The sequence below is a fragment of the Mustela putorius genome, unplaced genomic scaffold (genome assembly GCF_011764305.1).
Source record: "Mustela putorius furo isolate JIRA1106 unplaced genomic scaffold, ASM1176430v1.1 tig00003869_pilon_pilon_pilon, whole genome shotgun sequence".
NCBI lineage: Eukaryota > Metazoa > Chordata > Mammalia > Carnivora > Mustelidae > Mustela > Mustela putorius.
This window is the reverse complement of record NW_025422021.1, coordinates 34,857,673-34,874,118: the sequence shown is the minus strand read 5'-3', so window position 1 is coordinate 34,874,118 and position 16,446 is coordinate 34,857,673. Positions and strand designations below refer to the sequence as shown.

The window sequence follows — 16,446 nt, the reverse complement described above, 5'->3', positions numbered from 1 at the left end:
GTGGCTCACCAGGAGAAAATAGTGGAGGCTCTGAGAACTAATACAGAAGGTCACCAGGAATTATTCAGATAACACTCCAACCAGTGTTTCCCTCCCTCGTGTCTGTCATGCTGTTTGAGCTTTTCTTTCTGTGCATCTTACACTTTGCGTGGTCTCGATCTTGTGCACGCAGTAAGGGGAGGATGGCGGCATGCACCGAGGCAGACTTTGTGCCCCTCTTGGTGCCATGTCCCCTTCATGTCTTGTGGCAGGCCTGGGATGGAGGAGGAAGGGGACTGTGGCACTCTGCTCTGAGTCACCCTTTGGCCACCCTGTGCCTCTGCCAGATGGGGTGGCCTGAGCATCAGCTTTCCTACCTCACTCCCGTTCTCTGTTGTACATTACCTTGCCTTGCCCCTGCACCCCTGAGGAGAGACACACATTCACTATGCCAGCTGGTTGGGCCACTGACCCACTGAATCCCACCACAGCCTGTGACTGTATCTCCTCTATGAAGGGAGCAGTCCATTGCCATCCTGATACTATTTTCTGGGCAGTTTGCATGTCCTACATGCTCTGTAAAATACCACTTTTCTTCCCTGAAAGAATTAGAAAAAAAATAAATAATAAAAGAAAACCCTCAAATAATGCATATGTGATACAGATTCCTGTGTTGTATACTCATTCATGAAACTGATGGTCAAAAACCATAAGGCCACAAGCTTAGTACTTGTATGGAATGAGCCACTCTAGGATTCCTTTATCTTACAGTTTGGGGTTTTTCTATATGAAATGCCCCTCAGTGAGAATGGCCGATTGTACTTCATATCTTGTACCCAAATGAAATATATCTATTTGGGACAATACTTTGTAGATGCACTTGTGATTGCACACTTGTTTTGCCTACCTAACTTTATCAGTATTTCTCTGTGTAAGAAAAGGGGCTGATTTGGTCCCCTGACACTTGGGAATCTGAGCTCAGACCTTCCAGAGCAGATAACTTCCCACAGCTGTGCCTTCCTGAATTTCACAAAACCAACTTAGCATGACTCTGGTCTTTAATTTCATTAATCTCTTCCACTTTTAGTTAAAAAGGTGAGTTTCTTGTGCTGATTACAAGCAAAGATCTAAATTCAGCATGGGAGCAAACATTTTCTCTCAGTGGGTCGAACTCATTTTCTGATTCTTGCAAGTTAATTCTAAAGATTGATTGGAGGATTGTTCAGACTTGGTACACTTTTGTTAAATATATGTTGTAATTCACTAAAGGGGAAAAAACATAATTTCAAGGTCTGTAATGCCAGATGACATACAAGGAGACAGCTTTATTATCCATAAGAGCTGGCCTTATTGAATTGCTGCCTCTAGAGAGCATTAGTTCACAAACGTACCCTGAAACTCATGTTCATGATCAGAAATTAAACAGCCCATCTCGGCACAACCACTGGGTGGAGCAGGCTTTCAAGTTGTTAAGAGTTTCCAGAGTGGGGGCTTCTGGGTGGCTCAGTGTGTTAAGCGACTGCCTTTAGCTCAGGTCATGATCCTGGGGTCCTGGGATCGAACCCTGAGTTGGGCTCCCTGCTCAACAGGCAGCCTGCTTCTCCCTCTGCTGCTCCCCTTGCATGTACTCTCTCTCCCCTCTCCTCAAATAAATAAAATCTTAAAAAAAAAAAAAAAAAGAAGAAGAAGAAGGAGGAGGAGGAGGAGAAGAATTTCCAGAGCATGTGTGACACGTACTGGTCATGCCACACAAAGATTTCAAAGTGTCTTTAATTTGTAAACATTGGTTTAGTGAGAATAAGTGATACCTGACAATGAGATAATAGTTTCCTCTGTACATACTCCAAGCAGTAGAGTAATCCTTTCCCTGGGTAATGTTACTCTTGGCCTTTCCTTCCGAAGAAACAATTAAAATGATCAGGAGAAAAATAACCATACTCCTGCCCAAAGATGCTTATTATAGTATTTTTAATAGACTTTATTTTCTAGAAAAGTTTTAGTTTCTAGAGAAGACTTCTAGAAAAATTGAGGAGCTACTGCAAGTAATTCCCAAATGACCTCCACACATACACATGTGTACACATGAGTTCCCTCGTTATTCACATCTTTAATTAGTATGGCATATTCATGAGCCAACATTGGTACATTCTTATTAACTGAAGTCTGTACTTTTTTTGGATTTCCAAGATTTTTACTCGCGATCTCTGCTCCAAGATGCCTGCCAGGATACCACATGACACATGGGGCTGCGACATTTTCTCAGACTTCTTGTTGTGGATGACCTTGACAGTTTTGTGGAGTGCTGGTCAGGCATACTGTAGGATCTCCTACTGCTGGAATTCATCTAATGTTTTTGTTAGGATTAGTCTGGGGCGGTGGTTTTGAGGAGGAAGACCACAGAGGTAAAGTGCTGTTTGGTGGGGGTGGCACCTGGGTGACTCAGTTGGTTAAGCATCCCACTCTTGATTTTTGCTCAGGTTGTGATCTCTGGTCATGACAGTGAGCCCTGCATCGGGCTTTGTACTTGGTACAGAGTCTCCTTGTCCTCTCCCTCCCTCTCTGTTCCTCTTCCTCTCTCTCTCTCAAAATAAGTAAATAGGATCTTTGTGGGGGGGGCTGTATTTGTCATGCCCTTCTCAAGGGTCATGACCTTGATCGCTGGCTTGAGGTTGTTTGTCGGCTGCCACTCTGTGAAGTTACCCGCCCCACCCTCCCACTTCCACACTGTGCTCCTGGGGAGGAAGCCTCTTGGTCAGCTGTCCCTGAGAATTGGGAAGTTAGGCTCTTCTTCCTCTAGGGTTTGGTAACAACATAAATTATTTGGGATTCTTCTACATGGAAGCTTTATCTCTTCTCCCCCATTTATTTATTCAGTTACTTCTTTATATTTGCATCAACTCTTGGCTATTTCTTTTATACTTTAGGTTATAATCCAGTACCACTTTGCTTATTTTGTGCTCAAACTGTTCCAGCTCTGGCCACTGGAAGTCCTTCCTGTTGGCTCCTGTGCCTCTTGTCACCTGCCCCACACCCCAACAATTACGCTTGTTTGCCTTAGCCCTTCCTTAGCTTCCTAGGACCATACAACGCCCTGGGCTCATTTGTGCATTTCCTGACCCAGTGCTAGAATGAGCCACTTCTCTGAGGAGCCCTAGTTCTTTTTGTTGGAGAATAGCATTGGAGACAGAGATCCGTGGGCTAGATTTGCTTGTTGTGACTGGTGTCATTTCTCCTTGGCTCTGTCCTCAGCATGGCAGAGAAGAGAGACCAGTGTGTGTGTCCTACCACGTCTGTACCCATATCTGTAAATAATTCTATATGTGACCATCTCTATCCATATTAAGTCAAAGAGAAGATAATGTTTTTAGTAACATGAAGCTGGAAGTAACTAAATACTTAACGATAAGGAACAGCTGCGACTATGCCATGCTGACTCCATGATGCAGCTGTTAAAAAGAATGATTTTGAAAACTCTGGTAACCTAACACCTTGCATTCAAAAGTAATACAGGTCTCTGTAGAAGTCATACCTGTAAGTGGGGTAATTATGCATACATATGGATAAGAACTTTGAAGAGGACAGTGAGATAGCTCATGGTTTATTCTTTTTATTAAACTGCTGTGAAGCTAACTTTGCTCCTGCAATAATATTGAAGCAGTGTTCCCGTATGTTCTTGCTTGAGGCTGAATAAAGTGGGTGTATTTAGATCATTCTTACAGAAAGCAATGAGACCTTTATTGTTACTCTGCTGTGTGAGTGCAGCTCTCTCCTGGGCCCTCCTGAGATAACTGTGACCTTGTTTGTTCACTCACAGTAGCCAGGGGGCAAGCTGCAGAGCTGCAGAGTTCTGTGTGGCCAAAGCAGTTTTGCAGAAAGCAACATGTTAGTGTTTCAAGGCATGCATGTCCATGGTAGCAAGAAGAATCAAAAGTTTAGAAATCTTCGCTCTGTCACTCTGCTCTTTGTACCCTATGGACTAAACACGTACCCGCCTATCTCACAGCTTCCGTGGTTTCTGAAGCTACAGATCAGAATTCTGTTAGAAATTTCCAGGGAAATTCTCCTGAAATGCCAAAGGTTACAAATGTTTCCGAGAAGATATTTTTGCTAGTCTTCTCGGATTCACATAGCCATGTCTGTGGGGACTGTGACGGGCGAAATAGCCCTGAAGAAGTGTCCTGTTTCACTCAGACAGGTGTAGGAAGTCAGCTACAAAGATGGCAGATCAAATGCGGCATCCGCCATGGTGGAAGCTGGTGGTCCAGTGATCACAGCCCCTCAATTATAGCCCTGCAAGGGGCGCAGGCAGCCGTCATCAAATAATTACGCCTTTGATTAGTTGCTTTAACTGGTCATCGCCTTTGAAATACGATAGTGCAATTCAAGGTTTTATTAAAAAACTATTTTTTCTGGAATTGTTGAGAAAGAATTTATGTTAAAAAAAAAAATCCAAAGAAAAGCCTGCAGTACATTCTCTTGGAGGAGACTGGGAAGAAAAAATGAAGAAGAAAGGAAAGCAGGGGTGGGAGGTGGGGGGGATGAATGTTTCCCATTATCACTCCTTCCCTTGGTAAGCCCCTCAGGCAGCCTGCTGCCCAGCCCCCCCCCCCCCCCCGCAGTGTGGCTGGCCCTTTTCCTGCCACCCACTTCCCCAAGCCCTGAGCTGGCCCTCTGGGGCTGGCCCTTGAAAGGGGCTGGGAGATGCAGCTGGGCAGAACCCTTGCCCCATCACACTTAACTGCGTGAACACAGTTGAAGCCATCTCACAAAAGGTGTATTCCATACACACATCATTCATCTTGGCAAAACTCATTTGCACCTCATTTTGTCCTAAGTGAGAATTTGGTTTGCATCTTGTTCCTGTTTGGAATGCCAGGTATCCAGCCCCGTAACACGAAATACCATTCCCAGAGTAACTAGCCCTAGAGAAAGCTGAAGACCCATCACTACGCATTAGCTCGACAATCATCCACAGGAGAGTGAAGCGGGGCTCCGTTGTCCATATGATCCTTACAAGTCGTCCCCAATCTCCCCCCGCAAAAAAACCTTTCCTTTTCAAAATGAATAGCTGCTCCATGAAGACAGGGAAAGAAGTTAATACCATGTACTGATGTGTTTCCACTCTCCCTCTGAGACTGTGCCAAACCCAAGATCTACACCCAGATTTATCATGAAATTGTGCTCAACTTCAGCTCTTATTTTATTCTAGTCCCTGTTAAAAGTCATCCTCTTGGCATCATACTGAAAAACCCAATTAATTTTGGGTACCCTTGAACCCTTACCCTGCGACGCAGTGTGTTTCTAGGCCATGAGGAAAGCTGGCTCTCCACCTAATTGGAACTTCTGGTTTTATGGTGTATCCCGGAGCTTTCGCTTAGTTTTTATTTTCGCTGTTTTCTGGGGTTAATGGTATTTTCTGTGTGCATCTGCATTAACCACTATGCAGAAGCCCTCGGCAGCTTGCCTCTCCTAGCAGCATTAAAGAAGCCACCGCTACGGAAATTGTATTTGCTGTAAAGAAAGCCATTAGGAGTTATTGGAAATTGAATTAAAATTTTATAATTAAGGGTCAGTGACTTAATTTCAGGTTTTTCTTTAGTTGGGTGTTTTATCTTCTGCGTTCTGGAGCTTCTGATTAGCTAGCTCTCGTCTTGCTAGAAACTGGCAACGGTGAAGTTCTTTTGCTTCCTGAATGGACGTCCTATATTTGCTTGGCCTCCGGTTTTGTTTAATCCTCTCAAAGCCCTTTTAATGGACGTTTCAACATGACTACTTCTCTGTGTGGCAGCCTCTAGGAAGCGACCGTTATGTCAAGCCCCTTCACAGCTCAAGGAGTGAGTTTCCAGTGCGTAGGAATCTTCGGGTTGCATCTTGTAAGGGTAAAAAAAAAAAAAAAAAACTGCCTTTTTATAAGAGAACAGAACATTTACATTCTTGTTGAGCAAATGAACATTTAAATGGCCAGGACAAAAGAAATCTACAATCTCTAACCTCACAATGAAATCGCCACCAACAAAAGATCACAGGGTGCTGGGCACGCGAAACTGGAAGTGACACAGAACCCACAGCTGCCCGCGGGGGCTCCTGGGGGATGCTCTTTATCCAGCGTCCTGGTCCCTGAAGGCTCTGAGGAGCAGAGGCACTCCCCTCTGCACAAGTGGCATTTATACCGATGGCCTCTTTAAAAATAAATAAATACACGTCTGGTGTGGACTGGGAGCGGTGCTGTCTGACAAGGTTATCATTTGGCTTCTGTAAGAGCTACAAGCTTACAGTCCTTCGTATGAATGCAGGGGGTTATTTGTTTCGTTTGGAGACAAGACATTCTTAGAAATGAGTGACACACCTTCTCCGTCCCAGCCCCATCCTCTGTGTAGGTAAAAAGATCCTATTCGTTCTCATAATTGATTCTGAGGGCTACAGCGTGCCTCATTTAGCCGGCCCTGTTCGGTTCACGCCAGGGATGTAATTCATGTGCACTTGGACATCCAACATGGCTGACAGGGCTTGGACATACAAGCTCACGGCTGCATCATTTTTTAATCAGCTATCTGAGGAATATTTATCTAATCAGCAAAGAACGCTGTCAGAAGGAGACCATAGGTGACATTAATATAAGTCTGTGGTCTCCTGGTACAATGATGGAGGAAGACTTTAGGAGAAAACCCTGCTCATTTGAGCATGCCAACAGACTAAGGAGTATTTTTATTCCCCGTGTAAAGAGCCAGTCCCAAATTCTCCTGCTAGAAATCTGCATGTGATCAGTTCTCGGGTTTTTGTTCACATGCTGTAGTTCAAAAAAAAAAAAAAGGAATTTTTTTTTTCTTTGCTTACAGAAACAAAATAACAATTTTTTCTTTAAAATAAAATTTGTAAGTCCCTCATGATCATTGTGTGAACTCCTATGAAAAGGTATATCTTGCAAAAACCAGGAGATGTGTCATAACTGGGAGTTGTTAACTCTAAATGATTCCAGCTACTCTAACTTAGTAGAAAGCCCTAATTTGCACATTTTCGCCCTCGCTCGCTCTCCTTTGAAAAGATTGTGACTGTCTGTTAGTAATTATGAGTTGAGTGTATTGTGTCATATCTCATTTTGGACTTCTGGACACAGAATTCTTCATTTATAACTCTCAGACCTTACCTTAAAGAAATATTCTGTGTACTGAAGTTAATGCCCGCCTCCCTTCTTTAGATGTAGGACTCAAGATAAGGAGCATTTGAGACCCAGATGAGCTGGGTCACAGCCACCCCACCTGGCAATGTGGCACATGCTGCTGAAGAAGACCAGTCACTCCAAATGTGGATCTCTGTGGGGCAGCTTTCTGGAAAGGCCATGTTCCTCAACAACCAGGGCGCATATGCTTATACACTTGTCAGCCTTAGGACTTGGGTACCATAAGATCCTGCAGGTCACCTCTCTTTGTCCTTCTTTATAATTTGAAGATTACCTTATAAATTCACTCTGCTAATGTGAATCAGTGCTTCTTCAGCCAGGGGGCTCTTCGTTCATCATAGGGGGACAATGACAATGCCACTGTTACTAAAAGGCAGGAAGCTTTCTGTCTTAGAGTTCAGAGGATGAGTCCCTACTCTCTTACCATGTCTTTTTTAAAATTTTGATCTTTTCAACCTTAGGAAACACATTCCAACCCATATAATGATGAGTTCTATGACCTTCTCTATCATAATTCTTAACCCATCAGCCATGTGTCCCACGTATCGCCTCTTGATGTGGCATTCATGTAACAATCTGGTATTCATCGTGAGCTCATAGTTCACGTTTTGATGCCATTGTGGGGAGACATTGGCGTCCTTTCCCCAGGCCCTGCTGACTCTTCCTGCTGACCCAAGCTGGGGTTCAGAACGTCCCATTTAATTTGCAGGCTAAACTGAGAAGAGGTCAGTCTTACTATCTACATTCAGGCTGACCGTTGGTTTGCATTATTTCTGAAATTACATGTTGGAGGGTTGTGTATCCTTTGAGGTTTGCATTTGTGTTCTTGACATTTAAGACTGTGCAGGGACATCGTGCTGTTTAAACAGCCACAAGAGGCACTGAAAATCCTTTAGAGAAGAAACTTGCATATCCAGTAAACCCAGCAGCAGAATGGAAATACCCACAGTAGCTCACACCCTGCCACTCTTCTGTCCAGTAATGTGAGACTCTGACACTAAAACAGTAGTGTTGTGAGAAGGAACACGAGTGACAAAATCAAAGTAAGTTAGCCTGTGTTTAAGTAGAAGAAACTGTACACCTGAAAATTTTTTTTAAAAAGAATAAATTTGCTCATTAAAATAAAGATAACCCAGAACATTCAGAGATTTGAACTAGTCCACAGGAACCCCTCAAGTATCCCCCAGAGGGTGTGGTTGTAGCATGGCGTGGGGTGGCATGGTGTGCAGTGGCACGGCACGGCATGGGGTGGCATGGTACAGGGTGGCACAGTACAGCGCGCCCAGCCAGCAGCAGGTGCGCTGCTGTGCTCCTGCATCTGCTCAGGGCAGTGTCTCCATTTCCTTAAGAAGGGAGCCCAGGCAGCAGCAGTGTGCACACCTGGAGATTTTTATCAATGATAATCTGATTGTATTTTCTCTTTGAGAAGCTTCGAAACAAGTGGACCCAGAGCATTCAATGCCCCAGGAGACAAATGCACGGATCAGGACCTTGGTATCGTCCAGAAAAAGTCCATTTGTTTAAGGGGAAGAAAAAGGCATGACATTTTACACATTAAAATTGATTATTTCATCAATAGGTTAATAGAAAACCAGACTGCGAACTCACTTCCTGCTTCTACATCCGTATGATAATGGGAGATGGGAGCATGAGAAATGCAGGGTATAAAGCAGAAGAGGGAAGAGGTTTGCGCTGAGCATCCCTCCCTTCCAGAGGGGTGCCCAGCCCAGACTAGGCCTATTTATATGTAAATGTTTGAGACAGAGGTAGGTTTTACACTGAGGAGTGTAGCCTCTTTTGCAATTACTACTTTCTGGAACTTGTGAAACATGGGCCAAGACAACACAACTTCGTCTGTTGAAATAATTAAACACACAATTAATTCTACAAAAGCACCCGCTCTACCTGAGGAAGCGGATAAACATTCATTGAACACTTCTAAAGTAAACATCGGAAATCTGTGACTGGCTTGGTCCAGAAGTCAGGGCATTTGTGCTGCCATGTGGCAGTGGCTAGCTCTCTTTGCCAGGTGTGTTCACCCCTGGGACAGACCCCTTGTAGGTAGTTGATAGCCTTGGGGGTGCGGAGACAAGGGGAGCTCCTCCAGGCACATAAGATTACATCCAGACCATCTGTTGCAGGAGGTAGTCCGGGTCACCACGACTCTGGAGATTACAGTTCTTGTTAATTGTCAGTTTTCAAGCTGCGAAGTCATTCTGAGGTTTAGTTATGGCTTACTCTTTTCTCGTTTTAGATCGGGTGACAGCTAAGTTAGAGCTCGGTTTTTGTTTTCATCAGGAACACAGAATTTGCATCCTAAATATACAGTATGTGTTTCAGAGTTGCACTTGCTTCCTGAAACATCCCTGTTTCTTACACGTAGCTTACTTTGCGCTCTCCAAATAAGTCGAATACGCACAGAAGTGCTGGAGATTCAGGTCCGCGGTGCAGCTACTCGTGAGGACCTGGTCATCACTATGGGTCACGTGCTGGCCACCAGAACTGCATGCACCCTTTGAGATTGAGCCATGGACCTGACAGCGGGCCAGAAGAGCCCACCTGTTCTAAGTCAGGAATGCAGTGGGGTGTGAGGGACTCCCGGCCAGCCTGCCGTGGTCTCGGGGTTGGCCTGGTTTCCTGCAGTGTGCTGCAGACACCCTGTGGCAATGCAAACACCTGCCTTCCGAGATGAACGAGCGCTTCTTCCCTACCCACAGTGAACGGTTTTCCAGAAGAGGCCCTACCAGCAGGTTGGACCACTTTCTTTTCCTGGCTCTGGCGGTGGAGAGAGAAGGCCGGTCCAGTGTGCCCTACTTTGGGAACTTCTCGAAGTTTGTGAACTGTCTCCTCTGAAGGGCTGGCGGGAACCAGCCTCTTACCACAGGTGTCTGCTGGCCCAAATATATGGTTGGTAGGCCAGGGGGTTGATGAGTTGAGAATGTGTCCCTGGAAAAGAGTGTCTGAGAAGGCTAGGGACCCCTCCCACCTACCTCCCAGGACACCGCACACATTGTTAAATTTGTTCTGCATTTCCCTCCCAAACCCAGGATTTTTCTGTGGGTAACTCACTATTTGTCTAACCCCCCCCCAACCCAGGATGCTTTCCTGGGCGAGCTGAGAGCTTGAGGCTCATGCTTTTTGGGGTTCCTTGGTGCTCCACTCAGAGCCTCCAGCAGCCCCCATAGGAAGGAGAAGGGACTTCACCCTTTGATGACAGCAAGATGCTAGCGGTTTTGCTGGTGCAGGCTACTGTCCAGATCAAAATAGGAGTGGGGAGAGACCACTTCTCTGTGGATAGCTCTGGGTGCTGTAGACCTCCCTTCTGCAGCATACATGCGAACTGCTAACTGCCAGGGGCTCTTGGTTAGACATGCTCCCAGTGTTTTGCCAGATAAAAGGACTGCTGGCTTCATAGCTCCTTCAAGAGACGCCATCCGTCGCCAAGGAGAAGGCCAGCGTGGCACCATTTGGAGGAGCCACGTGTCCAGCCCAGCAGGGTGAAAAGGATGCACGGACTTCCTTGCCTGGTTGTTTGATTTTGTACAAATCTAATGACACTGGATAGCCCACCCCTGCCTGCTCCTGAGCTCTGCAGGGGAGGGGGGCACAGCAGGGGTGAATGGGGGGTATGAGGCCCAATGCCCACCTGCCTCCCAGGATGCGCCAGCTCAGGGCTGACGTCACAAGCTGCTTTGACATTTCTTTTCTCCCCTTTTCATTTGTTTTCTTTTCCTTTTTGTTTCCTCTCTTTCCCCCCCTCCCTCCCCTTGCACTCGGGATGCAGCCAAACGCAAGGCTTGGAAACTAAACCGTGTTGGTAGCCTGCGAAATATTTACAGCAGCAGCAGCACCAACACTGAAGGTAACGCCACGCGCCGCCCGGAGCCGCATGCCCCCTCGTTGTGTTCGCGGACTCATCCCCGCCGTCTCTCCATCTCCCGTCCGTGTGCCTGGTTTTGCCATTCGTGTTCCTTTCAGCTTACTTAAATTTTGACCTTTCGCTTCAGTCCTCGAGTAGCGATGTTTAAATTACTTCAGAAACCTATTTTCTTCTCTTTTTTCTTTCCCTTTATACATGCGGGCACTCAATGTAATATTTCCCCAGTTATTACAGTTTTTAAAAGTGTGAGTATCAGGTGTAATGATCTGTAGCCAAATACAATAGTGTGCCGTGACATTTAAGTCACAGTCTTAATTTGTTTTGTGGACGCATACTCCATAATGCTCTGTGAGGCTCTAATCCAGAGGCGGCCCGGCCCGGGTCATTTGCATGGGCTGCTATTGCTTGTAAATTCAGTATATTGTTGTGTTTCTAAAGGTCGTCTGGTGCCAAAGTTCACAAATTGACTTGCGTTGCTTTCTCCACTGGAGACAGCCGCCACTGCTTTTGTATAATAGCAGATTGAATTTTTCCCACCTTCATTTGAACAACACAATTATAAATTGCCTTTTTTTTTTATGATTACAAATGTCAAGGGTCAGAATTATTTTGATGCCAGGCAAAGGAAAACCACCGTCCGCCCAAGCGCTTGTGCGGGAGGGTGGTGTACGATGTGTACGATGCAAAATAGGTCACAATCCAGCGATCTTGGTATAATAGGGGGACATTTTTTTTCACTTAAGTGCAAGCCAAATGGGTCAAGTAATCGTAAGCTCGTGCCCTAACACTAATTGACTTATTTGGGGATGATTATAACTGTAATATTTTTCTTAATGTCACTGTTTTCTGGGCTGTTGATTTTAGCGATTGCCAAGCAGTGGCATTAAATCTCTTGTAAATTTTAAATTGCACGCTATTTCTGTAAACAAGTCCCTCTCTTCACATCCCGATCATTAACCTTTGCTGATTTATATCACCATCCTCTTTTTCTTCCTTCCACAATTACTCCTGTCTTGCTGCTGAAAGCCCTGCTCTCAGCCAGAAAAAAAAAAAAAATGAATCTGGAAAACAAAACTACATTTTCACGATGGCTTGTTAAAGACCTATTTTTTTAATCATAATTTTTTTTTCATTCCTCAAGGGGAAATTGTCATCTGTTAAGGTACCAGTGGGGCTTGACCCCCCCCACTTGGTATCTTCTTTCAAAGCATTCATTCAAGAAAGACAAAATGAGAGGGAAAAATAATAGAATTTTACGAGCAGTCACACACAGTATGATTTTTTGTCTTATTTTTAAGGGTGTTAAATATACTCTTTCACTGTTTTTTTAGTGTTAGTTTTTCAACTTAGGCTGCATATCATTTCTTTTCCCTGTGTCCTTATCAGATTTGTTTTTCTTTCGTGTGTGTATGCATTTGTCATGACAAATTTGTTTATTGACTCCTGGCCTTCAAAAAAAAAAAAAAAGGCACATCTGGTTTTCCATGTGGTCATATATAAAGTTGGGAGACAGTGAGGAGGTGGACAGACAGTTCCCCCTGGGACTTGCTGACAGCCCTTCCTGGAGACACTGGTAGGCTGTCGCCCCCGACAGGTGTGGTGATGTGCAGAAGTAGGAGCTTCTCACCTTGACCGGCCAGGTAATCTGTGGCGTCTGCCCTGCCCGGCTGTCCTGGCTGGGGTCGGACAGTGATGTGTGCAGCTCCTAGGAGTCCAAACACCAGATGAGGCTGCATCTCCAGGCCCTCAGTCGACTGCCAGCAGCCGCTGCAGGCAGTCCCAGGGGAACTGGAGTAGATAATGACCACCAAGCCAATCCTCCCTCCCATTTTCTCTCATTTCCATTCAGCGTTGAGTTACATCTGTGAATCTTCAATTAAGTGACATGACTGTTCTTCCTTTACTTTGTTTGGTAATTCTGTAAGCACACCATCTCATTTCATACCGCTTTTAGTCATGTTTTCCTGAATTCGTGTAATTATATAAATTCTCAAAATGCCTTTCTGACCTCCAGTCTTTTGCTGTGTGATGTCATCATGTATTCTCTATAAGATGATCCTTTATGAAAATTCATACCCTGAACATTCCAAGGTTGGTTATCACCTGAGGCCTTGGGTGATCTGCTAAATGTACCTTCCTCAGACTGAGTATTTTTTAAACTGGTCTCTTTGTATAGTGTATTCAGACGTACCCTCCAAAACACCAGAAGGAGAGTTGATCCCAAGATCAACTGAGTTCCCAACTCAGTTTCCAACTCCCAACAAGTTTCGGGAGTTAGGGAGGGGCACACGCTATGAGCCAGGCACCATACGAGGAGCGCGTCCACACCTCTGAGCCGGCCTCAGCATGACCTGGAACGGGGCACCTGCATCCCCCTTTCCAGATCCAGGGAGTGCAGCTCAGGTGTTTTGGGCTTGCCTGGAGACTCAGGTTGGCGGGAGACAGGCAGGACTGGAATTTGGACCTGGTAGTTTCACTCTAAAACCCTTTTTCTCCTGTGTACACTCATTCCTGGCCTGCATTATTTCAGCAAATCCACATGGTACCCTGCTGGTAGGTATCCTGTTGGAGATGGGAAATTGGAGTTCTAGAGGTAGAATGCATGCCCAGAGAGCTCAACTCCAGGACCTACTCCTGGATCCTCATGGAACAGGTCAATAGATGGGTCAATGGTGGGAGGAGATAAGACAGATTACCCAGGACTGATGACGGAAATGCCCAAGACGAGAAAACAAACAAAAATGTGCTCTTTTCTACTTTTTTCTGTCCATTGGGGTTAGTTACCTCAGAAACCGAAATGGAAACCTGATGTTTCTGTATATGTATATTAGACTAATTTTTACATCTCTGTTACTTTATAAAAATTCAACTCTGCCAAGGTTGGTGAAATTTCAGTTCCTTCAACAAGAACGAGCTTTCATTTTGCCATCTCAGAGGTTTGTGAAATGGGATGGAAGATCTGTTGATGGTGGGATTCTCCAGTTCATCGCTGCCTCTGAGCCCAAGGGAGAACCACGTCTGCATCAGGCGGCTGAAGCCAGACTTGGGAATGTTCAGATCCGAGGTCAGCGTCTTTCGGAGGAAGAATAGAGAGGGCTGAGCAGAAAGTGGGCGCTGTGTCAAGGGGATGTAGAAGGAAGGCCTGTGGGATGTGTGTGAGCAGCAGCACCCCAGAATAGGGCCACACAGGGTCCCTGCACTGTCTTCCTCCGCCCACCCAGAGACAGGTGGGATTATCTTCCCCTGCAAGACAGAACAGAAGGACTCTTCCAGGACATGATAAAGCATAAATGGGTAAAGGAGAAATGTGGTGGGGCACAAGGGGTGTTTCTTGGGGTGCCAGGCCCACCCTCATTTTGTGAGCTGAACAAGCCACTTTGAGGTATAGGTGATGCTCACACCCAGGTCCCAGCCAGGTTCAATATTAGCCTGAGTCTCAGTTCAGTCCCGTCTCGGGGTACATTTCTGTGGATCTGGGACTTGCCCAGAGACGGGTCTGTGAAACCTGTTTGCACGGCTTCCCCATGCCACAGCGAGCCAAACGGAGGGACCCTAAGGTCCCTAGCACGTGGTCACAAACAGGCCCCACATAGAGGGATACAAGCCATTTGGAGAGCACCAGCCAGCACGGCTCCTTGCCTCGGACCTCCATCTGTGTCCCTCCTGCACCAGAGGGCCAGCACAGTCCCTGTCCAGCACCTGATGCCCCCGGTCGTGGTGCTGAAATATCTTTCTCCTTCAGGTCGAAGCAAACAGATGATGCTTATGCACTCGCGGCTGAGATAGTGACGAGCTTGCCAGGTCTCAGGTCCCTAACCTGCGCAGGTCTGGGGCAGAGGGAAGGGAGAAGGGCTTGCAGTCAGACAAGGGATGTTGGACGAAGACTCTGGCATGGAGTGAGGGAATATTCGTTCCAGAGGAGGCATGGTGTGCCCTGCGGGTTAGTGGAGAGTGAAGCTCGACATGGTGGAGGGGGTCAGGAAAGGCTTCACTGTCTCCGGGATTCAACAGGAGCCACAACGGACTGCAGCACTGAGCATTTTCCTGGCATCCTGCCCTGGGATTCCCAGGAAGCCCAAGGGGGAGGCTCATATCCTCCACATTTCCCAAAAGGAGAAACTGAGGTGTGGGGAGGAGCGGTCACGTGCCTCCAGAATGCACCCTCACAGGTGGCCACTGAGGTCAGAGCCACAGCCTGAACCCGTGGGCTCCATAACAGGTGTTGGGCAGGTGGAGGCTCGAGCAGAGAGGCACAGACTCCCTGCTCGGGCTGTGACCTCCATGGACGGCCCTCACCACAGGGAGGGGAACAAGGCTGCTCTGCCACTGTGGATGTGACCTGTTGTGTCCTTTGGTGTCTGCATCCAGCCCTGACCTCCGGGCTCATCTCCTGAGGCTGCCTTCGACACCTGGACACAGGGCTTGCCACTGTGAGTCCTTCGGACACCTGCAGACCCACTGTGAGTCCTTCGGACACCTGCTCGATCAGAGGTTCTGCACACCGCGTATTTGTGAGCAGTGGTGTAGACGGCGCTTATTCAGCCCCAACTCCTGAGCCAGATGGGGGTCCAGTTCTGGAGTGTCCACGGCACCTCGGTCCCCCGTCTGCAGGCTGTGGAGACGGCACACTAACATATCCAGAGGAAGGTCGCTCAGCATCCACACCTGCTGCTATTGTCCATGTCTTGTGCCAGAGCACCGCCGGTTCCGTCATCAAGGAAAACTCAGAGCTTGAGAAACGTGGACATGGCAAGGAGCAGAGATTCAGCAAGAGATGTTTCCCTGAAAGTGTGAGGGGGGACTTAAAATCAAACCTCGTTTTTTTCCAGACCTTGAAAGCTACCCCTCTCCCTTCACTGTCATCCTCAAAGCAGTCATCAAACACAGAAATTTGGCTTTGGAAACAGACGTGCCTGAGCAGATCCCAGTTCTGCCACTTCCCAACTGTGTGGGTTACGATGCCTTGCTAGGTCTGTCCTCCCCCTGCCTTGTTTTCTTCCCCCAGAATGAACACGATGAAGCCTACTTGGAAGGATGACTGGAGAAGAAATGACTTGACAGCAGAGCTGGGCCCACGGTCAGGATGACCACAGGGGTCACAGTGAAATTCTTAGACTTATTTAATAGGCAGATCACTCCAAGAACACAGTCTGTGGAGAGTATCCATGGCACTATTTTCTAGGCCTGTTGAGTGTATTAGTTGAGGGCAAAATCGGCCAAGGTAGACGCTGGTCAGTGATGAATGGCACAGATTATGAACTCCTGCAGATCAATTAAGATTGGAGACCCTTTCATGGAAAGTAACTCCAGAATCGACTTTTAGGGGAGAAAAGTGAGGGTACTTGTCTTTCCAGCCATCAGCTTTTCAAAGGGTAACCAAGACACTGTCAACCAATCCCACAGCCAGCAG

At 46.5% G+C, this 16,446-nt stretch overlaps 1 protein-coding gene across 9 annotated transcripts in view; it reads left to right on the top strand.

The window, feature by feature from the left end:
* AGAP1 (ArfGAP with GTPase domain, ankyrin repeat and PH domain 1) overlaps positions 1-16,446 on the top strand; it is a 507,095-nt gene that overhangs the window by 408,289 nt on the left and 82,360 nt on the right. For 6 of the 9 annotated variants that reach the window (XM_013048468.2, XM_045066852.1, XM_004777555.3 and 3 more), the window contains one exon: positions 10,941-11,018. The exons of the other annotated variants lie outside the window; for them this stretch is intronic. In XM_013048468.2, the coding sequence (XP_012903922.2) occupies positions 10,941-11,018 (78 nt within the window). The remainder of the gene's footprint in view (positions 1-10,940; positions 11,019-16,446) is intronic. 9 annotated transcript variants of the gene reach the window in all.